Consider the following 26899-nt stretch of genomic DNA (forward strand, 5'->3'; position numbering starts at 1 on the left):
TGCGTGAAAAGAAGAAAACACTTGATGTGGCCTTCAACTCGACATTTTGATATACCGACGAAGTATTGTCAATTAACAATAATAATTTCCATTCCTACGTCGATACGATATGTCCTGGTGAGCTTTAGATAAAAGATACTACTGAGTCTGACACATCTGTTTCATACTTGAATATTTTACTTGAAAAAGTCGTTAATGGTAGTCTAACTCCTAAGCTATTTGATAAACTTGAAGACTTTAATTTTTTTATCGTCAACTTCCATTATATATGCAGCAATATACCTTCATCACCTGCATACGGAGTGTATATATATCTCGGTTGATTCGATACACCAGAACATGCTCTACGTATGAACAATTTCTAAAACGAGGTAAATTATTGACAAGCAAGTTGATGAAACAAGAATATCAGCAGTCTTGTTTAAAGTCATCATTGCGTAAGTTCTATGGTCGATACAATGACCTTGTTAGCAAATACAATTTATCATTAAGTTGCTTGCTGACTGAGGTTTTTCATACTAATTTTTAGTCCATAATTTATACACTGAATTGGCAACAGAATTTCCGTTATTTCCCGATCATTACAATGAACATACGGCGGGTGTGACCGATCAGCAGGGGATGCTTACTCCTCCATGGCACCTGATCCCACCTCTGATGTTTCGGAGGTCCATGTTTGCTCTGCTCCTATTTTGTATTGTTTTATGGACCTTGATATTGAGTACTGATCGTTATCTCCATATCCTTCCAATCATTTTTTCTAAAGAAACATAGGACAGATTGTGTTGCCCTGTCTGTCTGTCAGTCTGTTATACTTTCTTTTTCCTGTTTTTAGCTCTACTGGTCAGAGACCAGAAGAGCTTATGCGATAGTAATGCGTCCGTCGTCCGTCCGTCTGTCTCTCTGTCTGTAAACAATTTTTTCAAAATGCTACTCCTCCTTCAGTTGTGGTCCGATTTCAATGTAACTTGGCACACAAGTAGACTACACTTAGATACATAATTCTATGCATCGGTTTTTGATTTCGATGAAGGGTATTACCATGGTTACTAAAAATAGAAATTTCTGTGAAATTCTTCCAAAATGCAACTGCTCTTACAGTTTTGGTCTGATTTCAATATACAATGAAGCGCATTGAAGTGGTAAAATTTTCCGTTTGGATGAAACGTTCTGAGTCATGTTTGGAACGTCAATTATAACATAATGACACGAGAAACGAGAAAGAAATATTTTTCGTAATGTTTTAGGACACCCCATTCTTCGCGAGACTCAATATAAGTGACATGCAGCTTTAAAAGAATTAGAAGAGAGAGTAAGAGACTCCTCGCTTATGTAAAACTCAAATTGCAACGATTATGTAGATACTTTTGAACTTATGTCTGTTTCAGTTACCACAACACACGTTTCGGTTGAACACGTGTTTACTCGGTGTTTATTTAGACCGTCAATTTGATTGGCTATTATATTCATGGAAAACCTGTTCTACAGGTATTCGAATAAACAAATTGATCGTCTTATCCATTTCTAAAGAAATTGGCGTGTCTTAAGATGACAATAAACGTTCTAAAGATAGCTCAAAACGTTCCATTCGAACGGAAAATTTTACCACTTCAATGTGCTTCATTGTAACTTGGCACACAAGTAGACTACACTAAGATACATAATTTTATGCATCAGTTTTTGATTTCGATGAACGGTGTTGCCGTAGTTACTAAAAAAAGAAATTTCTGTGAAATTCTTTCAAAATGCTACTCCTTCTACAGTTTTAGCCTGATTTCAATATAACTTGGCACACAAGTAGACTACACTAAGATACATAATTCCCTGTATCGGTTTTGCTTTGATGAGTGGCAAGGATCATTTTTAGCACTATTGGTCAGAGACCAGGCCTGGGGGCCATAAAACTTAGACGAGCTCACTTTGATCTCATTCTCACTTTTTCCGAAGGAATATATAGTGAAAAAGTGAGACTGAGATCAAAAGTGAGCTCGTCTAAGTTTTAAGCCCCCAGGCCAGAAGAGCTTATGCAATAGTAATGCGTCCATCGTCAGTCCGTCTGTCTGTCTGTAAACAATTATTCAAAATGCTACTCCTCCTACAGTTTTGGTCCGATTTCGATATAACTTGGCACACAAGTAGGATACACTTAGATACATAATTCTGTCTATCGGTTTTTGATTATAATGAACGGTGTTGCCGTGGTTACTAAAAATAGAAATTTCTGTGAAATTCTTTCAAAATGCTACTCCATCTACAGTTTTGGTCCGATTTCAATATAACTTTGTACACGTGTAGACTACACTAGGATACATAATTCTGTACATCGGTTTTTGATTTCGATGAACAATGTTGCCGTGGTTACTAAAAATAGAAATATCTGTGAAATGCTTTCAAAATGCTACTCCTCCTACAGTTTTAGTGTGATTTCAATATAACTTGGCACACATGTAGACTATACTAAGATATATGATTCTGTGCATTGGTTTTTGATTTTAGTGAACGGTGTTGCCCTGGTTACTAAAAATAGAAATTTCTGTGAAATTTTCCCTAAATGCTACTCCTTCTACAGTTTTGGTCTGATTCCAATATAACTTTACACAGAAGTAGACTATACATAATTCTGTGCGTCGGTTTTTGATTTCGATGAACGGTGTTGCCATGGTTACTAAAGATAGAAATTTCTGTGAAATTCTTTCAAAATGCTACTCCTCCTACAGATTTGGTCTGATTTCAATATAACTTGGCAAAAAGTAGACTAAACTAAGATACATAATTCTGTGCATGATTTTTAATTAAGATATTTGTGTAGAAACTGAAATTATACTTGAACAAAAAAGTTTAAGACTTTAAATATCCGGAGCCAACCTCATTAAGGCAGAATAAATAAAGCTAGGTTGAAATTCACAACTTCAAATAAAAGTGCTGCAGTATATAGAAAATAACGTTTTCACCTTAATGAAAGTGAAATGTGAGCACTGTGGCCAGGAAAAAAACAGAAGTCAGTTTATTATTAAAAAGTTTAAACTCAAAAGAGGGTTTAACCAATACATAAAGTGATAGGGTATGATTTTAACAAACTTGAATGTACACTAAGTAAGTATGCTTACATATTTTTTAAAACTACCTGTGGCTTAAATTTATTGCCTTTCACTTTTGAACTTACAATGTGGGCCCACCCTACCCCCAGGGGTCATGGTTTGAACAAAATTGAATCTACACTACCTGAGGATGCTCTCATAAAAATATGATCATTCATGCCTTTGGAATTGTTGAGAAGATTTTTAAAGGATTTTCCTATATATTTGGAAGAAAATTTTTGTTTGGATATTTTGGCCCCGCCCCCTGGTGGTCATGTTTTGACCCAACTAGAATCTTCACTACCTGATGATGCTTCCATATAAATATGTCAAATCATAGCTTTGCTAATCTTGAGAAGAAGATTTATAAAGAATTTTTCTATATATTCCTATGTAAAATTATGATAAACAGAAGCATGAACTTGTTTTATCTTTACTCCACAAATTGCTTTTCATTTCATTAATGAGCATAACATATTTTCTTTGTTAAAGTCATTCTGATTTGCTCACGGGTACTCTAAGGTTGACATGAAAATGATGCTGAAGGGTTCCTTTTGACAACGTCTTTATTCGTGTAGCATTATGATAAAGACCGTTCCTTCCAATATTATATTCAAATTTTTGAGGCACTATTTGTGTTCCTTCAGATGCAGACTTGTTTTATTCTTATGTAGCAGAATGTATTTTAAAATTTGCACAAATTGAATAGTATCTAGTAACTACATGTACTACATTTTATCAATTAAAAATATTTACTATAAATAGATATGAAAAGGGTAAAAACAAATGCATTTAAGCAGTAGTTGCTTCCATTTATTTGTCGGTACTCCGATATATCTATGCAAAATAAATTAAACTACGCCAACGATACTGCAGAATGTATATGTACGAGTTTAGAATATTTTACCACTTCTTCTTGTGTAATCCTGCTTCAACATCTAAGAATATGTTCATTAGCACAGTACATGCACTATGCTACAGTATTCCAAGCATTTTTCAGAAAAACACAAAGAACATTCTCCGAACGGGTTTCCTATAGCAATGTTTTACTGTCTGTAGGCAATAATGGACATCTTACGTCATAATTAACTGTATCGCAAAGGGATGTATAAAATGTGAAGACAAAGAACAATTATCATGCTGAAAAATACAAAATAAATATAAAAAATGGGAGCATAATTGAAATTAAATCAAAGGGTCCGTCATTTACTTCGTATTTTGATATTTACTACAACAGACATTGATGGGAACATATTTATATTTTCAAGTCTTTGTTCTATTTTTATATCTTTTTGTCGTTGTCGCTTTTTTTAAAAAATATAATTTTGGTTGAAATTTACTCAAACCGTTTATTGTTGTCATAAAAATGTTGACAACAACGTCGCAGTAATTCAGCTTAAATGTATATTTTCTTATCAGTTGCATTGTTTCACTTCTTATAACAAGATAAAATTATTTGAGGAATGAATTGAAAGCTACCTTAGCCATATTGGTAACACCTGGGTTGGGGCAGTTAACACTTTATTAACCGTGAAACAGTTTATAAGAAAGCGTGTATACACTGTTCTAACCTAGTTATATTTATCTCCAGTTTATCCAGGAAGTAAATTACAAATCTCGTTCAATTCTCAACTGAAGTCTCATTTTGAGAAATCTGTCAACAAAGTAATCTGTAGGTCAATCATAAAGGCTGTAAGTACATGTACAATAAAGGACATTTAATTTAATTTAAATCAACTTTAAGAATCAATTTATTAATGTACCGCATCTGGAATAGCAAATATTGTATGCAAATGATATCATTGTTGACATGTTTACAAATAATATCTGTCTTCCCCTAATTCTAGAAAAAAATATGGATTAGAACATATACATAAAACATACATTCCTGTTTTCCTGTTATTTTTCAGATGGCATTATCTAAAATTGATATTCCCCGTCGAGCCCAGCACTTTTTAGAATGCGGCATTGAAGACTGTGAAAGAAACTGCGAGTTCTACTGCAACTATTGTCACATAAGATTGTGTAAACAATGCAGAGATGAACACCTAAAAAGTTCAGGAAACAAGAACCATGAGGTGGTCCTTTACCAACAACGTGAACGACAACTTCCTGTGGAGAAATGTAAGATCCACCCCACTAAAGATGTGGACATGCTCTGTGAAGAATGCCAAGTTCCATTATGTTCTAAATGTGCTACAAAGGGAGACCACCAAAAGCATACATTTGTTGATCTTGAAGCAGTCTTCGCAGAAAACTTTACACTCTGCCAACAGGAAATCTCCAAAACTCATGAATATTTTCTCCCTACATCACAAGATTTGCAGAAAGAAATTAAAAAAGATTCCTCAGAAATCAAACATATCATGCACAACATCAGAACATCCATGAAGACTGAAGGTGAGACCCTGAAAAGTCTGGTGGACACAGTCATATCTGAGAACATGAAGCAGGTAGACCAGATAGAGTATTCACTGTTAGAAGATCTAAACACCCAAGACAAGACTTTGGATGATTATATCACTTACCTGAATGACCTTGTCAAAGAGCTCAACAGACGTCTGTCCTCTACAAAACCCCAGAGATTAATGTCTGAGAAGAAATCAAAGATTCGATCCATACCAAAGACAACAAAACCAGTCATACAAGGATTTACTGCTGGTCAATACAACAAAAGTGATGTCACCAAATTACTTTGAAAAATACATGTCCCCATTAGTAAAGCAGAGAAGAGAGAAATAAGGCCCATTGAAAGTATGGAACACCAAATTAACATATATTCAAATATTTGTACCTATCTTCAAATAATTGTACCTATCTTCAATTCAATTGTACCTATCTTCATCTTCAATTGAATTAGAGATAGGTACAATTCAATTATACCTATCTTTAATTTATTTGAAGATAGGTACAATTGATTTGAAGATAGGTACAAATGCGATGAATTGAAGATAGGTACAATTGAATTAAAGATAGGTACAATTGAATTGAACCTATCTTCAATTACTAAAATAGTGGCAATAATGAATACTCCCTGTATAGTACGTCATTTCCGCTACGTCACAACTGGCGCGAAATTTTATCAGTATCTTCATCCGGTTGCCAAAGGCCATGGCCGAGCAGCTGCAGAGTATAGTTTTGCCAGCAGTAGAGGCGATTAATTCTCAAGTACGTATAATAAATACACTCATTTGAACAGTATTAATTAAGATGAATTTAATTTCAAGGCTTTAGATTTAAAGTGCCTGGGGGTAATATGTTGACCTGTTGACACTGACGACAGTCCTAAAAAGAGACCCACAGATATCGCTATAACTGTATTAGATGATAATAATTAAACTTGATATGCTTAATTTTTTCCTTTTAATCAATCTACATCTATGTGTAAAGTCAATGTAAAGATTATTTTTTCATTTTTTTCTTTTCGAAATTTTTACAATTTTAACAACGGGAGAAAAGATAGCATCCCGATCCCGATTGAATAAAAGAATACGTTGTTTATATTGAAATGAATCAAATAATCACATATTTTTCAATCCTTCTTTTTTTTTTTCTTTTTCTTTTTTTTTTTTTTAATTTTTTATTGTTTTATGTTCAACGTTTAGACCAAAATACATTCAGAATGCATGATTTAATATTTTTTTATTATTTATTTTTTCAAAAATTTCTAGAGGCACATAATACCCCATCAAATAGAGGGGGAAACTTCCCACCTGCATTTATCCCACTGTTTCTTAGCTTTTGGCTGCTGGACAACTGATTCATTAACAGGGCTTGTAAAAAAAATTGATAGCTCACTGTGCAGACAAGGCCTTAAAAAAATGTTTTCTTTCCTAATGTAACCTTACTGACCCATTCAGATAATGATTACCCTCAGGATTCATTTATTTCCTGCCAATTCTTCGTTTGATGATGATCAATTAGCTGATTCTATTTAATAAAAAAATAATAATAATTGTACGTAGCTTAACTTTAGACATAAAATAATTCTGTCAACTTAGTTAACATTTAACTGACATATTATTAGTATTCAATAATTTCACCCAACAACCTTTTTTGAAGTTTGTTTTCTACTGTTAAACAGCCATGTTGGATGTCCACTGTAAATATGAAACCTGGCTAATTCAGTCCAAGGATGTTTGACTCTTATTCATAAGCGAAAAAAAAAAAATTAAGCGAAAAAAAAAAACACCAAGGAAACAAATATATATTAATTATATATATATATATATATATATATATATATATATATATATATATATATATATATATATATATATATATATATATATATATATATATATATATATATATACTGACAAAATGTCATAGATTTATACTCAAGCTGTAGAAAGTCAACTAAGAAGTGTCATTATGATATCATATACTAAAATAGTATAAGATCATGAAGGTGAGGGCTTTTAACTTCAATGTTCTGTTGATTAAAACCTGCATCACTCTTCTGAGTAACCAGTCAATCACAGTACTCATTTAAGGATGCTTTGTCAGTATAACAACTGTAAAAGTTACCTGAGTGATTGAGTAAAAATTCCACACCTATCCCACACCTATCAACCCTTGATTTTTTAAAGAATGTTACAGGAAACAAACATAATTTTTAAAAGCCATACTATGGTTTTTAAGTTGGTGTTGATCCCTATTTTTAAAACTTTTTTTTTTATTGCAGGAAGTTCAACCCAGACAAAATGTGGATTCGTTATTACAAACCACGAATGCGCTTTTCCGTAGGAGGGCTTCCTCTTCACATGGAACAAGAAGTATGTCAAGTTTTTAGGGGTGGCACAGATACCAATAATTTCTTCTACGATATGGTTTTTGATACATGCATTAAAATATCGGAACGAAACGATATACGAACGACCTACCAAAAACTTGAAAATGAAAGTAGGTGTCCTTTGAAATGGTGGCTTGTACGAAACGACGAGACGATATTGATATAGAAAACACGCTTTACAACTGATAAGTCTTATATAAGGGGTTAATCATATTCACTTTTAAGCATTCTTGGAAGATGGGACATGAAAAGTTCAGTATGTAAAGTGTATTCTATAGGCTGTATGCAAGAAGGAAATAGTTAAATTATATAATAGCTTAATCACATTCCAGCATTAATCATATGGTCACTTGCAGACAACTTAAAGTACTTCATCTTCATGGAAGGAATATCTGGTATAAATTTAAGCCTTTTAAATGAGCCCAAGATATTTAAAGAATAATTAAAGATAAAAGATTCCATCTGCTACTACACTAACTATGCGTAAAATTAAGCTGAACCTGGCTCCCATTGGGTCATTTCCTCATTGTATATATATACCTTAGTTGATATATTTGATTATGCAAAAGTCAGGCATTATATGAAGTTAAATGTGTGCCATCAAGACTTCTTATTACTCTAACATACATGACTTTATTAGTGGAGTAAAACATTTCTAGTTATACCTGATGAGTATTTACATTAACAATATAATTAAATTTGCTTAAAATTCTGGCAGAATAAAATTGTATATCATTTCATTGCTCATAGTTTTGTAGTAAATGAATAGTTCCAATGTAAATAAAAATTCTTTTAATTAAAGGGAACAAAAAAAGAGGAAGGAAATTTAAAGAAAAGACTGATTTACTTTGTGTAGTGTTAGACCATCCGCGGTACTACAAAGTCCCCCAGAAATCAAAACTGAAGTCTTTAAATTCTGTGGGATTAGGTCAGTATATTTTTTCATGTTCTTGAATAATATTTTGTGTATTAAAATTATTTTTTGTTGATTACAAGAAATGTGATAGAATCATTTAATGTGTGAATACCCGATACTTTTTATATTCTAATGTAATTGTATAGAATGTATTTTTCAATTGCAGGCGAGAAATTAATATCTATAAATTGGAAAAGTAGTGGAGATCAACTTGAGGACTTATTGCGATTCGAGTTCCCAAAATTAAATGGGTATTCATATAGCCTAATGAAGAGCAATGAGGGACGACACCTGATGTCTATACCTACTCCACAAACCATCCAGGAGCTGAAAAAGACCATTAAAAAAGGAAAATTATACGTCATTCCAAAGCGCAATATTGTTTCAGACATGTCGGAGGTAAACAATTTTGAGAATTACCATTTAAAGTTTTATTTTTGATTGCTTTGTTATGATGCATTGAAGTACTGTAGAATACTTTTTTCCGCATGGTATTAATTTTCGCTATATACGCTGAAAACAAACTTTCCACAAAAAGTTGTCCTAGCATACTTAACATAAATGTATGGCATATGGTGACAGTCTAAGAAATCTGCATAATTTTTTACCCGCGTATGAAACAGAAATTGAGATTCCGTGGAATTTTAACCCCATGGTAAAAAAGTATGTCTACAGTTGTTAATTAGTATACATGTAATAGTTGCATGTAGAAAAATTTATGACTAATAATGATTTTCATGTTCTTTAATTTTTTATTGAGACTTTATCTGCAGTTTAAAATTTATTTAAATTTATATGAATTTCATTCTTTAATTTTTTTTGTCTTACAAAGGACCAGATGGAAGCAAGCATTCATTTTTTTTGGTATTGTACCTGTCCCAAAAATGAATTTGAGAGATTTACAAGAACACAATGGATTTCACACAACAGTAATTTGATTCTTGTATATTTAAATTATGAATTATAATCAACATATGTTGGAATTCAGTACGTCTGTTTTAACTTGCACATTTTTAAAAGAAAATTTAGATTGTAGAAGGGACTAGAACTTGCATCTAAGTGTACTGTTAGTGAAAGTACATGTAACAACTGAATATCATCTATGTTTTAAAAATATTGTTAATATATACTATTAATTGACAATGTATGAGCATTATTGCAAGGGATGGGGACGATATTCAGGTACATATCAATATTTTTTGCTAGGGTACGACTTGCGTTACAAGCATTAATATACATGTATCAGTATGAAACAATACACGATAAAAAAATCTGGAACTAACTACTGCATGATAGAGGTTAACGGCAAGATACTTTTGACTTGGCGCCACATAAATAAGGATCATAGGGACGTGAAATGATGCTCTTTACTTGTAGGAGTAGAACTAACAGATGATAACGAAGCATGAATTCTCCAATTTCAAGAATTTGAAATTTTGAAACAAACTGTGGATTATTTTGTAAACTCAACAGACCAATTGGTCAGAGGCTTTCAGCAATTTATAAATAAAGTACATGTGATGTATTTTAAATGAATTTTTAGACAGTGTTCTTGATGAACTACACAACTATTTGTAAAGAACTTGTTTACATTGGACAATACGTACATGCAATATGGTGTTTTTAGGTCACCTGAGTAACTCAGGTGACCTATTGCTATCCGTTTTCGTCCGTCGTCGTGCGTCGTGTGTCGTGCGTCGTGCGTCGTGTGTCGTGTGTTAACATTTGAACATTTTCAGCTTCTTCTCTGAAACCACTGAATTAATTTCAACCAAATTTGGTATACAGTATCTATGGATGGAGGGGAACAAAAATTGTGAATTTCATGGTCCCCGCCCCCCTGGGGCCTGAGGGGTGGGGCCAAAACCACTAAAATTATTGCAATCTTTAAAAATCTTCTTCTTTACTCCTGGACATCAAGCAGGCAAACTGTTGGCATGAATGTAATGAGTAATGAGTCCTCTACCAAAATTGTAAAATTCATGGCCCCAGGGTCAGGGGTTCTTGTGCTAGGGTGGGGCTATATAGATTATATAGTGAAAATGCATTTCTTTGAAAATCTTCTTCTCTGCTTCTGGGTATTAAATAAACTAACTGAGCACATAGTTATGATGAGCAAGAGTGCCTCTTCCAGTTTTGTGAATTTTATGGCCCCAGGGTTAGGGGTTCTGGTGTTAGGGCGGGGCTCTATAGATTATATAGTGAAAATGCATTATTTCTTTGAAAATCTTCTTCTCTGCTTCTGGGTATTAAATAAACTAACTAAGCACATAGTTAAGGTGAGCAAGAGTATCTCTTCCAGATTTGTGAATTTTATGGCCCCAGGGTCAGGGTTTCTGGTGTTAGGGCGGGGCTCTATAGATTATATAGTGAAAATGCATTATTTCTTTGAAAATCTTCTTCTCTGCTCCTGGGTATTAAATAAACTAACTAAGCAAATAGGTATGATGAGCAAGAGTATCTCTTCCAGATTTGTGAATTTTATGGCCCCAGGGTCAGGGTTTCTGGTGACAGGGCGGGGCTCTATTGATTACTTATGTATATAGTGAAAATACATGAATTCTTTGAAAATCTTCTCTGCTCCTAGGTATTAAATAAACCAACTAAGCACATAGTTATGATGAGCAAGAGTGCCTCTTCCAGATTTGTGAATTTTATGGCCCCAGGGTCAGGGTTTCTGGTGTTAGGGCGGGGCTCTATAGATTATATAGTAAAAATGCATTTATTCTTTGAAAATTTTCTTCTCTGCTTCTGGGTATTAAATAAACTAACTAAGCACATAGTTATGATGAGCAACAGTGCCTCTTCCAAAATTGTGAATTTTATTGCCCCAGGGTTAGGTGTTCTGGTGTTAGGGCGGGGCTCTATTGATTATATGGTAAAAATACATTAATTCTTTGAAAATATTTTCCTTTGCTTCTGGGTTTTCCTTTGCTTCTGGGTTTTGTGCCAATGATCCAAGTATACATACATTTATGATGAAGAATGGTGTATCTAGCAAAGTGAATTTTTAATGCCCCCCGAGTCAGAGGGGGGGGGGGGGGGGTTACATAGTCTGAAAATAAATTAATGCTTTGAAATCTGCTCTTTGGTATCAATCAACCATTTTATGACAACATTTTCAAAATTTTGAAATACTGTTATGTGGCCCATGGATCAGTGGTTCCTATAGGGTAAGGTACACAACTGGGTATAAAATGGAAGTGCATTTTCTTTTTGTTACTCTGATCTACCTCTGGGTATTAAGTAAATAGAGTAAGCTAAGTTAATAATTATGATAAGCAATGGTGCCTCTTTCAAAATTGTAGATTGTGAATTGAATTTCATGGCCTCTGGTTTAAAACACAAACCAAATTTAATTGTTTGAAAGTTGTTACACAATGCTCAGGTGACCTATAAGGCCCGTGGGCCTCTTGTTATTTGTAATTTTTAGTCAATGAAATTAATGAATTCAAGTATTAATTTTAAAAGCAAATTTCATTTAATATAGATTAATTTTTTGATTTATTGTCAAGTTGAAAAATAAAATACGAAGTTTACATTTTATAGTGTCATAATTTATCATAATATTGAGATATGTATGGTACATGTATCATGCTATTATATTGTGATACATATCATATCTCAAGATCTGTGTATAGTCTTACTCTTAAATATTGCAATGTAATTTTTTTTTTAAATTTCATCAGTCTAAAGTTTTGAAATTACAACAGATTGGAGAAAAAATACATACGATAATAGCAATTATTGAAACAAGATTTCAATTACTTGTCAGAATGTGTAAAAATCGGATTATTAAGGAAAATTCAATAATTGTATATCTGGTAATGATTAATCATTATTTTAATATACTCATTTTTAGGAACTAGATAACTACCTACCAGATCCAGACTCCGAAGAGGAATTTGTTCTTGACAGAAATAGTGTAAGAATTGCATGCAAATGTCATTTTTATGGTGGTGAAATATGCTTTACATATCTGCAGAAAGTTATAAGGGTTCATTTTTTTTTTTCCACTGGCATTTTTTTTTTTTATTAATGAGAGCATTATAGATATATTACACTGTCATTTTTTAAATTTTTTAAATAATATTTTCTTTAGCAAATATCAGAGCCTGGACCACAGTGTGCGCGAAAAACTTTTTTCAGCACTAGCCCAATCGGGCTAGTAATGAAGAACAATTACTAGTCCGAATCAGATTTTGCTAGCCCACATCGATACGGAAGTTTTCAGATCCAGTTGTGAATTTGTTTTTGTTTTTCACGAGTATGCAGTAAGTACAAGTCATGGTCTTTTTCACCTCGTCGTATTGCAGCCAAGGCCGTTAGAAATTCTCTTGTCCTTTTTACTTCATATTAAATCAGTCGAAATTCATATTGATAGACATAACGCAGCCATAACCGGAAGTAAGTGCTGATGTGTATTTTATAAACCCAAACTGTACAGAGAAGACCGATTGCTGAAAGTTCTTGACACGCTTAAACAAAAGAAACCCACGCACATGTAAAAAGAAAGGAAACAATATGAATTCTTATACTTATTTTATTACTTTTAAAGATTTATCAACAAATAAATGTAAAATGCATGAACTTTTCACTAGACCGATCGGGCTAGTGCTGACCTACATTCTACTAGCCCGATCAAATTTTTACTAGTGTTCGGGCATCGGGCTAGTCCTTTTGGCGCACACTGGGACCATCCACCTCTAGTGACACCAGTGCTGGCAATCAGGTATTACTCTGAGCTTTGTATGTGTTTCTAATTAGTATAAATTCCTTTCTTTGTTGCTCGTAAGAAGTAATGGTGAATCTTAACTATTTAACGATTTTATATTTTGTTTTTTATTATTGACCAGTTTAATATTATACCTCCTGATCAGAAAAGTGGCAGGGTATATAGTGATTGGGATGTCTGTCCATCTGTTACACTTTGGGGTACCCAACTCTCATCTGTATATCTTATATCACTGAATGAATCATTAAAAATTTCACAGAATTTTTATAAAATACATGTACTTCCATTATGCACCTTTTATTTTACTTTTTGATCCTATACGTTTTAAATTTGTAAAGCGTTTAGTAGGCAATTCGCTAAAACATTTACCCTGGTACCCAAGTATCAGTGAATACAAGTTCCATGTGCATTTCTTGACCCCAAACAGTAAACGCTGAGATTCCATTCATGAATACCCTTGTCTGACCATGAAAAGTTTGGAATGAAGTAGAGAGATGGTATAAATTGACCTTTGCCACATGTTTGTGATAAAATATAAAATATGTAGTAAACCAGCAAGTTTTGTTGTTCTGTCATCAGATTTTGACAACTGATCTCATTAAACGACTATGTGCAGTATAATGACAATAGCCATGTAAGGTAGATTAATTCTTTGGACATACATGTATCCCTCTATTGTACTACTTCTTGCCTTTTCTCTTTCCATAAAGGAACATATTGTCATAAGCCAGGCTATCATGGGGTATAAAACATCATAGGTAATGCAGTTACCCTCACAATTAAAATGTGTCGGAACAATTGAAACTATTTAATAGGTGTCTTATTTATTCGCTCATATTTGAAAACTATAAAAATCATTTTAGATTAAGTGTAATTTGTCGTGGAAAATAGGGGCACTAGAAAGCAGTTATGTCACATCATCCTCTTTCTGTATAGATATTAAATTATAGTTGTTAAGGACCAAGATCTAGATGTAAAGTTTTACATGATTGTTATTATTCAGGATAGACTTCCTACACATAGACAAAATCTGTAAGGACTTCCTCAATAAATATATTGAATTCCCTTGTCATTAAAAGTTAATTCCTTGAAAATACTAATTGAAGTTATAAATATTCAATTGTAAATATATTACTTTGTAGACGGCAAATCCACTACCCTCTACAGTCAGCAATCCATCCAGTGACCAAAGGACTGTGAGCACTTCTTCCATAAATATATATATTGAATTCCCTTGTCATTAAAAGCTAATTCCTTGAAAATACTAATTGAAGTTATAAATATTCAATTGTAAATATATTACTTTGTAGACGGCTAATCCACTTCCCTCTACGGTCAGCAATCCATCCAGTAACCAAAGGACTGTGAGCACTTCTTCCATAAAAATATCAAATTCCCTCGTCATAAAAAGCTAAATTCCTTGAATATACTAAATGTTTATAAATATTCAATTGTAAATATATTACTTTGTAGACGGCTAATCCACTACCCTCTACAGTCGGCAATCCATCCAGTGACCAAAGGACTGTGAGCACTTCTTCCATAAATATATTGAATTCCCTTGTCATGAAAAGCTAATTTCTTGAAAATACTAATTGTTTATAAATATTCAATTGTAAATATATTACTTTGTAGACGGCTAATCCACTACCCTCTACGGTCAGCAATCCATCCAGTGACCAAAGGACTGTGAGCACTTCTTCCATAAATATATATATTGAATTCCCTTGTCATGAAAAGCCAATTCCTTGAAAATACTAATTGTTTATAAATATTCAATTGTAAATATATTACTTTGTAGACTGCAAATCCACTACCCTCTACAGTCGGCAATCCATCCAGTGACCAAAGGACTGTGAGCACTTCTTCCATAAATATATATATATTGAATTCCCTTGTCATGAAAAGCTAATTCCTTGAAAATACTAATTGTTTATAAATATTCAATTGTAAATATATTACTTTGTAGACGGCAAGTCCACTACCCTCTACAGTCAGCAATCCATCCAGTGACCAAAGGACTGTAAGCATTTTATGCGCATGTTATTGATGTTCATTTCAATATTTCCACTTACCTGCCTCCTTAACTATTTGCAATTTCCCTCTAGTTCCCCTTACAATGTGTCGATAGCTCCTCAGTTTTCTCTCGACGCCATATTGAACATGCAGTTTTCCTCATACAGTGCAAAATAAATATTGATGTTTTGGTATAACTGTGTACAGGGTTACTTTCGCCCCATCTTATTTTTAGCTCTTTCACATTTTTTTCCCGGGAATTTCTGCACTAAAAACTTAAGTTTTGGGCCATACCTTTTATATAGATTTGAACAGTTTGTCAGTGCAACTCTTCATAAACAGCCGCACAGAATTTCGTCATTTTGCAGATATTTAGGACACAATATGCAGATGTGCATATAGCCAGGAAATTCCGAGATATGAAAATATAGCTATTATGGACCGAGATCCACATGTGAAGTTTTACATGATTGTTATTATCCAGGATGGACTTCCGACACTTAGAAGAAATCTTTCCAGGTGGAGAGGGAGGCGTGCTGCAGCATTACTGGCAAGGCATCAAATACGGGAGTGGTGCAACCGTGTAAGAATTTCTTTATTCAAGATAAAAAAATTTGCTTTAACTGTACACCAGTAGAGGCACAGTCTCATCAGAACTTTGTTGTTGTTGTAATATTGTCATGTAGATTGTTTTTCAATGACTTCCAGAATTCTCCTATGCAACAATCATCAGAAGAAAATCCTTCAAGTAGGTCTGATACAGGAGATCCCCCAAACCAAAATGTTGTGGTAAATACACATATTAAACTGAATATTTATCTATCAAAGATAAAAGATGTTAGAAAGAATAATTGTTAATGAGTAATTATTATACAATATATTAAAAGATATCAAAAAAAGAGAAAAGAAACATAAATACTGTACACATTTACATACATGTAAGAAAGAAAATGATTAAATTTTGGATAAGCATTTTTTCAATCTTTCCATTTTTTGGTCAGTTTTTTTCACCTGATTTTTTTTTCATATTGATAATTTACATTCGTTTGGAGCAATTCTGTTCAAACTGAAAAAGAATTCAATAGCAAGAAAGTCGTATAAAATTTGATTGATTTTATCTTTGATCTGTTTTTAAATGTACATGTATTTTGGAGAAAATTTTAAGATGCATATTCCTATCGTTTGTATAGACAGCTTTTTCTATTCCAGTTGACTCAATCAGGACAAGATGTTATTGTACGGAAGACCTTTCTGTACTTGCAACAAGATAACATCTGAAGGTTAATGAAAGTTTTTTTTCTTAAATTTTCAGGATAATTTGGGTTTCACAGTTAGTGAGCTAAGAGCCATGCAAGATAAGGAGTTTGAGGAGAGTCTAAGAATTGATCAGCAAAAGGTAAGTACATTTGTACATGTATTGTTCCTTATTTTTAGAAAATCATTTAAATAAGAGAGAATGTCCATAAAAGAGGGAAAATGGGTATATAATTTTAATTTTATATATAACTATAATACAGTTTGTCCTGGAAATGGTAAATATGTGCGATAATTTATACTCTACATCAATACATGCAGGTAATGTGTAGTAATCACTGTGTGTTTCTGTCTGTCTGTTTGTCTACACTTAACGTCTTTTAAGGTACAGACTTCATATCAGTTAAGTCAGATTATCAACTGTCCAAGTCAAATGCTTACAAAATTTATAGTTGTAATCTCACTAGGGGGTCTTGCATTATGTAGACTTTATAACTTTTTTAGTTTTTGTATGCCGTCCACAGACAGAATGTATTATCTTGAAATATGTGGCCCCAGGGTCAGTTTTTCTGTATGATGCACAACTGATTATAAAGTGAAAACCAATCTAAGCAAGCTAAGTGTATATCTATGATATGCAATTGTGCCTCTTTCAAAATAGAGAATTCCATGGCCTTTGTTTTAACACACAAATCATATTCAATTGTTAGAAAGTTATTACATGATACTCAGGTGAACTATAAGGCTCATGGGCCTCTTATTTTCAAGATGGTAAACAGTTTCAATTATTGTAAGTAAGAAAGTATTCACAAAGTTGAATTTCGATTTTGTTCATAAGTTTTTTGTAGAATGGGGCCCTGGGCCTTGACTTTATGTAAACCGAGATAAAACGTTTCATCTTTAACAGGATTCTGATAAGCGTAGAGAAGAAGAGGCAAGACACCAGGAAGAAGAAGAGTTACAGCAGGTACATTTTTCTTTCTTTTGGTTTAAGTGATATCAGTTCACCTGCTAAAGCTTTTTTGATCAAAGGGTATACAGTGCCTGTCTGTCGCCTGTCTTATGTTAACTTTTCACTTTTTCCAACTTCTTCTCAAGAACCACTGGACCAATTTAACTAAACTTGCCATGAAGCATTGTGTGAGGAGGATTTAAGTTAGTTCACAGGAAGTGCCACTCCCTCTTGCAGGGGGAGATAATTTTTTATTTGTGGAAATATGGTGGCATATCTTTTAAAAATCTTTTCCTTAAGAATCACTGGTCAAGAAAAAATTGAAACTTATTTAAAAGCTTCATTACATACTCTAAATTCTTTTTTTTTTTACATTATAATCCCAAGTTGGAGGCACAACAGAATGTCCAAGTTTTATATTAGAAATAGTGAAATCTTTAAAATTCTGCTCAAGAACAGAAAGTTATGATTATGAGTCTTCAAACCTCAGCCAGGAAGCACAGCTCTTTAATTTATTATTTAATTCAAAAAGTCTTTAAATGAGGCTTGAAAATCAAATCTTTTCAAGTTTATGGAATTAGAAGTGATTTATGGAGCTTTGCAAAGAACCTTGAAGCACATTAAGAGACATATAATGAAAATGTTGCATAAAAAGATTTCATTTTCAAGCTTTGTTTAAAGACTTTTTGAATTAAATGAAAAATTAAAGAGTTGTCATTCCTGGCTGAGGGTCGGAGTCCCTTAAGCTACATAAAATTGGAATTACTGTACTTAGACCTCCACGCATCCATTTTGAGGTAGCTGCATTCCAAATTTTATCATATTTTTCTTCTAATAAAAATGATTAAATACTAAAAGATCTAGATATAAATGATAAAAGTATTTGATTTTTCATTTTATGAATTACTGATCATTTTTTATGCAAATTATGTTCCTAGCTTCGCTTAAGAAGGAAAAGGAAACTGCCACCACAGCCAGAGAGTGGAGTAGTACTTAAGTTAAGGAATGGCTCACAACGAGTCTTTTCACCTGCAGATTCTACAGAGGTAAAGATACTTTTGTACTTTCAATCATACATGTATCTCTGCTTTAAAGGAGCAATTTTTCATCTCAGTTTTCTCAACAACTACTCATCACAGATGCTTGAAATTTTACCAGAATGTTAAGGCATGCCATATGATTGGATTCCTTTTATGCAAATTTAATTTAAACAATATTTCTTGAAAAAAACTTGCATGAAATTGTATATTCACATCAGAGTAGGGGGTATTTTAAGTGAGCATTAGCTTTTTTATTTGAATTGTTCCCAGAAGTTATGAGAAAGAATAGTAAAAAAATTTTCAATGTGTGTAAATTGGACTGGGATATTTGGTTCATGTTCCAGTCATGCCAATATTTCCCCCCAACCTTCAGACATGAAACAAATAAAAAAAAAACATGCTTACAAGGAAATGTCAGGGGTGGAAAACTTTCACTATAAAAATAATTTGTTACATCTATTATGTTTATGCTTCACTGTAATAATCAATTCATTAAAGGTGTTTGCTAAATTAAGCATGTTATACTGTACATGTGATATAAATGACTTAATAATTACAAAGAAAATCATTTCAGTCGTTGACCAAGAAAGTATTCTTGCATGTATTTAACTTATCATTTCATGTTTTTTTTCAATTACTTCATTAGGTTTTGATAAATTTTGTGGGTTCCCAGGAGAATTCCTCTGTTCATTTTAAGGTCAGCATCGCTGGCATAAATGAACCAATCATCATAAGGTCATGGGACTTTGAGATTGTTACCCTGAAAGACTGTGGTATAATCCAATCAAGCATTCTGGAAGTGGAGTGGAATGTGGAACCAGAATTTTCAAATGTCACAAGGTTTTGTTATACTTTTATCGAGCTGGGTTGTAACTTTTTTTAATGTCATTTTTAAAGTAATTCAATTCAGGGAATGGGATTATAACCTTTACAAATGTAAAAGGAAAATTGTCTGACCTTTTTTTTAATAGGAAGTAAATAATTAGACCTTGGCTCCACAAGATAGAGCATATACATGTACTGTTTTATCCAAGTGTGTCTGTCTGTTACAAATTTTCATTGCATTTTCTCATAAACTATCGATAACAGATGCTTGAAATTGTTAAGGCATGTCATGTGGATGAATTTATTTTAATACATATCCAACTTCAACTTCCTTTTTAGCTCACCCAAGCTGAAAGCTCGAATGAGCCTCTCTGATCACATTTTGTCCAGCGTCTGTCTTTCCTTCTGTCTGTAAAATTTTCACATTTCGACTTCTCTGAAACCACTGGGCCTATTTCAATCATGCTTGGCACAAAATATCCTTGGGTGAAGGGGGGTCAAGTTTATTCAAATGAAGGGTCACACAGTTATTCAAGGGTAGATGATTCAGAAATAGTGAAAATTTGGTGACGTTTTAAAAATCTTTTCTTAAGAACCACTGTGCCAGGAAAGATGGAACTTATAGAAAAGCCTCCTCAGGAAGTGTAGATTCAAATTTGTTCAAATCATGAGCCTGATATGGAATATTCACATAATAGCAGGGTAATACTAGTTAATTATTTCTTTTTGTATGAATTGTAAGTGAAACTAAAGTTTTTTTTTGTAGTAATTATGAAGATTTGCTCTCCAGCTTAACTGATGGTGAATCAGACGTGGAAGATGAGGATTGTGAAATTATTGAGTAAGTACATAAGATTTCCAGTAGCAAAACAAGGACTTTGCCGTAAACTTGATAAAGAGGTACTCAGCTTTTCCTAAACCCCTATTGGGAGTTCCCCAAAGAAAATTTACAAAGAAAAAATTCTTGAACTTGCACAGAATTACATTAACTTACTACCAAGGATTTCCACCAGTAATGGGACCAAATTCTCTACCCATAAATGTCCATCAAGTACATGATACTCTGATATTATATTGAAGCATTTTATAGTGGAACAGGATTGACCGTGAGAAAGTTTAAAAAAATTCATTAATTAAAGAGTAGTTGATTAAAAAAGATTGCATTATAAAAGTCTATGGGAAATAGCATTTTTCAAAATAAAAATTCAAATAATTTGAATATCCATTAATCCTGCAGTGGAAAGATGCTTTTGATTATTAAAAATAAATTGATAATTGTATTAATTAATTCAATTTTTAATGGCTAAAATTTTTTAATTGATTTTTTTAATAAATCAAAAATAGGGGAGAAAACTCTTACCAAATCCAAAGTCATAAATTAGGACACATCCAACTATAAATACTAATAGTAATAAATGGGAAGTATGTCTAAGTAAACTGAGTATTCAATGCCTTAACATCTGTAATGTATTCAATTCCATTGAATTTGTTCCTATTACGGATTGAATACCTTAATTATAATGAAGGCAATAAGGGATTATCATTTAATAAACCCAATGCTCATAGTATCTGAAGTTGCCATGCTTTCAAAAAATTTTGTTATCTTGAATACCAGTACTAATAGTTATCATATTTTAAGGCCCCCCATTTCTACACAACACATGGATTTAAGAAGCATTCTGATAGAATGGAAAACATCACAATTGGATTTGGACACCTGTCAGAACTTAATGGTGTCAAGGAGACCTCTCTCACTCTGGAATCACTCTTTAAGATGTTTCAAACGTGCAAGCTTTAAACTTAATAGTGTTTTGAAGGTAAACAATAATTATAATTTTTGATTTGTATATTAATATTGTAAATGTATATTTTTTGTATGGGTTTAAATTATTACCGTATAAGCAGAATTTTTAGCGAGGATTTAATTTTGGCATTTTTAGCGAGGGTGCCGAGATTGCTAAAATTGAGTATCGCTAAAAATTAATTGCACTTTATTTGTAACACGTTCTTTCATGTTCATTTGAAAATCGCTAAAATAGCATCTCGCTAAAAATTTATTACCAGTTTTTAAGGACAAATTGCTAAATTTGCGTCTCGCTAAAATTTCCACTTATATGGTACTTTCAGGGAATTGTAACCCCTATTGAAAACTATGTATGAGGGCTGTTCAATAAATAATGTCCTGAACTGTATGAGAATCAGGAATCCACTACATTGAATTTCTTCATGACAGCATCCAAACCCGCATGCCCTGAAGAGTAAAGGGATTTTCAGGATACACAGAAAGTTAATGTTTTTTCACATTAACAATATTTGCCAGATCTTTGACCTTTTTACTTGTTTCTGTTTCCAAACTTAAAAAAACACTTTACAGAAGAAAGACAGTCCAGGAAATCATTGGATCTGCAATTTTTCCAGTATACTATGGGTCATACCCAAAAATGAGTTATTTATTGAACAGCCCTCAAATACAGTATATCAAGTTATGTAATTATATATAATTATATATACATATTATAAATTATATATATTATATATATATATATATATATATATATATATATATATATATATATATATATATATATATATATATATATATATATATATATATATATATATATATATATATATAATTGATTTAATAATTACTTCAGGTGCAGTTTATTCATGAACCTGGAGAGGATGAAGGAGGACTAAGAAGAGATTATTTTGAAATTCTTTTTAAGCAAATGTTGAACTCTGGCTATTTTGAAAGTGAGTTTGATTATTTTGGTTTAGTGTATGAGGTATTTATTTGAAATGATTTCACAATTTGAATTACCATATAATAAGTTCATCTCAGCTCTATTGATCAGTTTGTCTGGCATATGTACATGGGTTGTCCGTTAAAATCATGGACAAAGATTTTTCTCTTGTTTATTATCTTCCAATGCAGTGGCATGCCATTGCTCAGATGATTATCAATGAAATATATCCCTTAACCAAATAAAAAGATAATGCTGTAATTAAGAATGTTGATTGATTGTATATTGTGTAACCTCCCTCTCGAGAATTTTTCACTCATATGGAGATGCCACCAATTGCCGGTGGATGGCTGCAAATTTTGTCCTTTGCTCGGCACTCAGGGCCATTGAGCAGGGAGGGATCTTTTTCATGCCAACACCTACTGAGACACGGGAGCTCGGTTTATATGGTCTCATCCGCAGCACTGGTCTCCACGTCCCACAGTGGGATTTTTACTTCGCAACTCCAGAGCAGACGCTCTAACCACTGCACCACACGGGCAACTACTTAAGAAATGAATTTAATGTTATGAATTATTTTTATGCCCGACCATGAATATGGCTAGTGCATAAAGTGTTTGTCATGTACATTCTTCAGTCCTTCCATTGTTTCTTGCATTTAGCTCAGTTCAAAGCTTAGTTTCAAAGAAACTATTCACAATATTTTTATCAAACTTCATATGTATGCTAGATGTATTGAACCTTATCATATACTTAATAGTAAATACACCGATTCTGCACGGTGTGATACGGGTGACGTCACAATACCCCATATCACGGACCGGTCCGAAAAGCCATATCACGTATCGGACCGGCGTGCCGAAAATCCATATCAAACCGGAAGTAACATTTGTATTAAGTTTTAAAGTCAATTTACTTGATTTTATTTACATATTCATATAAAATAATTCTTTAATGACATTTGTGGTCTTAATTTTTTTCCAGTTACCTAAAATTGGCTCTATTAAATTTTTAAAGAAAAATGTCACAAACAAGCACAAACATTTTTCAACGACCAAATGTGGACTCGCATATTAAGTATTTTAAATATATGATAAATAGAATACTACATACTAAAATCCATATCATATGTCACATCAGCCCTCGGGCCCCATATCAGCCCTCGGGCCTTCGGCCCTCGGGCTGATATGGGGCCACTCGGGCTGATATGACATATGATATGGATTTTAGTATGTAATATTCTCTATGTATCGATTTTTTTTACCTTTGACATTAACCTCAGTTTTCTTAAATGAGTGGGTTTTTTTAAATTTTAATTTGATTCATTGCATTTACAGAGAATGAAGATGGATATGACGTCATGGATAATGCAGTGGGACTAGTTAATGGGGATTACCATGCAATGGGAGCTATGCTTGCCAGTATGCTTCTACAAGGTGGACCAGTATTGCCTGTGTTTAACCACCACTTCCTTAAATATGGTAATCTTGGTATTGAAGCAGCAACACTTGAAACAGTTTGCGATACAAGATACAGAGACATGATCACCAAGGTCTGTATATCTTATTCACAGTTTTTAGCTTTGTTCAGCATTTGTTTGTTCGTCTGTCTGTCTGTAACTTTTGACATTTTCGACTTCTCAAGAAGTTTGTATGGCACATGCAACGATGTGAATTTATTTAGGATACGAGATCACTCCTGACATGAACATGCATAGCCACCTGAATAAGTATCATGCCTTTGGCTGTTAGGGTATAGGATAATATGATTTGATTGCATTTTAAGGAGGCACAGTATCAGGCTTGCATCTAGATTTTCCAAATGAGTGATCTTCTACATTATTAGTTTAATGTTTTTGCCTTACTCAAAGACAAACATTCATTGTGATGAGCTCTGTAATCTCTGAATATCTTATGTTTTTCATTTAAAAAAATAATGAAATTTATAATAGAAAGAAAACTTAATTACATTTATTCAGGTGGAAAATGGAACAGTTGACAACCAAGAGGAAATTGCAGAATTTTTAATAGAAAATGGAATAAATGTGTTGCTGACAGCAAACACCCGTTCAACAATTGTTAAAGCTTTGAGCTTAAAATGCTCCAACTTACTTAACAAGAAAGCTGTATTAGACTCATTCTGGGAAGGAGCAGAAAAACTTGGACTACGCACATTGTTGAAGAGGTACCCAGGTAAAGTACATAGTCAAATACTAGTAGTTTACTATTATCTAAGAATAAACAAACTTAAAAGGTCTGAAGAAAAACTGTAATTTGATATATTTTAAATGTGTTTATAACAGTTTTTCAGTTCTATTGTTATTATTGTTTTAACCTTGTTTGACCTCTGAGTATTATTTTTTTGTCTTGATATCAGTTGCATGTATTGTGAATTGAAATGTGGAAAATAAAACGCAGTACACCGTCAAATGGTTTATCATTGCACTCTTAGTATTATAAAAAAATTATTCTAAAATGAGACCATGATATAATGCAGGGCTGAGAGCATGTTGGCTGGTCTGCCATATGCAGAATTAAGTAAATTTCATTTTCATATTGACATTGCTGAAACTGTTGTAAATGGATACCATACAATACATACACATATACTTGACTAGTGAAAAATATTTGCATTTTCAAAAACATTTCATTCAGAAATTGAAGCTGTCCTTTGCCAGAAGTGCAACAATTCAAGCAGTCTGACAGGGGACCACTTCATGACACTTTTGAAGTTTAACAAGTATGGCGAGGATAGAAGCAACAGCCGCCATAATGCCGAGGAAATTCAGCAAAACTTGGAGTCCTACATTTATGACTCTGAGGGTAAGATGTATGCATAACATCAAAACATTATAAAGAATGTTATACATGAGTATATTTGTCATTTCTTTTAGGAATAAAGGAACCTAAAATTTGTGTTGCCTGTAGGGCTGTCACGGTTCCAAATTTTTTTGGGTCAGCTGGGTTCCAGTTTTTTTTTATGTTTGGTTTCGAGTTTTTCAGTTTGGGTATACAATGGAATAAAAGCTTATGATTTTAATTATTTTCAACAAAAAAAAAATTATTTTCACTTAATCAAAGAAATAGCAACATAATAACTAGTTTAAAGTAGTTTCCTGACTAGAAAACAATTGTACCAACTTAGTTAGATCACATCATAATGGCAATGTACTAACAAATCTCTCATTTTAGACACCATTATTATGGTAAAACCTACTCTATTGTACAAATTGGAACCGAACCGAATTCCATAATATCTGAACTGAACCCGACCCAAATTAATTGTTCTGCGATTCCAGGTCATTTTGGGTACCTGTGACAGCCCTAGTTGCCGGCAGAGCAATTGTTTAGTATTCTTACCAAGGGTTTCTCTTCTACTTTCTTATTTCAGAGGGCAAATGTACATGCAACACGAGGATTGTTCAATTAGAGGACATCTTAAAATTCATCACAGGATGCTCTTCTATTCCACCTGGTGGATTTGATGACACTTTTACTGTAAATTTCACAGAGGATCACTGTTTTCCTTATGTATCAACATGTACATTTACTTTAACATTACCATTGTCTTTGACCTCATATTCAAAATTCAAAGAAACAATGACTGAAGCTATCATTTCAGGACCTGGGTTTGGTATTATATAATATACCAGAAGCCCATGGGCCACATCACTCACCGACAGACCAGTGTGAATGATTTTTTGTTCATGAATCCTGTTGTATTGATTTCAACGCAGGTTTTTTTTTACATGAATGTAATGAAATGCAGCTTTCTCTACTAAAATTCATGTTTTGTTTAAACTGGTTTTAAAATTAGTATCACTGAATAGACCATTGATTTTCTTCACAGTTTCATTCTCCAATAGCTTTTTTAAAATATATGAGAAACATGGATTAATTCAACTCACCACAATGCTCCTTAAAAAAATGCATGGCTCTTCACTAAGGATGAGATATGATTAAGAATGAGAAAAAACGTGACATTTTTAAAGAATGTCCCCTTCACAGAAATGAAGGGTCAGATGAGATGAATTTATGTAAAATCTTCTTTCAAGATTCAATATTGATATAATAATGCTTGAAAATATATTGTGAACATACAATTGTAATAGATATAATGAATTATGGTGATTATAATAAAGCAAAATTATCTGTCCCTGGCACATTATAAGTGTGTTTTATTTTATAACAATACAGCCAGTATTTACAACCATTTGGGGAAATAAAATTAACTACATACTTATTTAAAATCTTATTTTCTTAAGGATAAATAACACAAACAAACGAGTCAGCAATATTTCTCGATAGAGTTATATTTAAATTGATATTAAACCTGAATGATGTTCACTGAGTATAGTTGGAGAATTTTATCAGATTTTGTCATAAGGAAAAAAAATGTGCAAAATTTTATATGGACTTTAAAATTGGAAAGCAAAACAAAGTATTATCTGTAAGGATCAAGAAAAACCTACAATTTCATTTTATATTTCAAGAATTTAGTATTCATGTCATTTCAAATCAACAATCAAAAAATATAAATAAA

General features: G+C 32.8%; 1 protein-coding gene and 1 pseudogene across 1 annotated transcript; both read left to right on the forward strand.

Annotated features, from left to right (window-relative positions):
• Window positions 1-4733: 4733 nt before the first annotated feature.
• Window positions 4734-5776, forward strand: LOC134231673 (RING finger protein 207-like). Its single transcript, XM_062713653.1, has 2 exons — window positions 4734-4769; window positions 4988-5776. The coding sequence occupies exon 2, from the start codon at window positions 4988-4990 to the stop codon at window positions 5774-5776; it is 789 nt and encodes a 262-aa protein (XP_062569637.1). The 5' UTR covers window positions 4734-4769.
• A 2927-nt stretch (window positions 5777-8703) lies between these two features.
• Window positions 8704-26567, forward strand: LOC134231675 (uncharacterized; annotated as a pseudogene).
• Window positions 26568-26899: the final 332 nt, after the last annotated feature.

This window comes from Saccostrea cucullata, unplaced genomic scaffold, assembly GCF_032062105.1.
Source record: "Saccostrea cucullata isolate Sc308-1 unplaced genomic scaffold, CSIRO_AGI_Scuc_v1 ctg4377, whole genome shotgun sequence".
In the NCBI taxonomy this organism is placed as follows: Eukaryota; Metazoa; Mollusca; class Bivalvia; order Ostreida; family Ostreidae; genus Saccostrea; species Saccostrea cuccullata.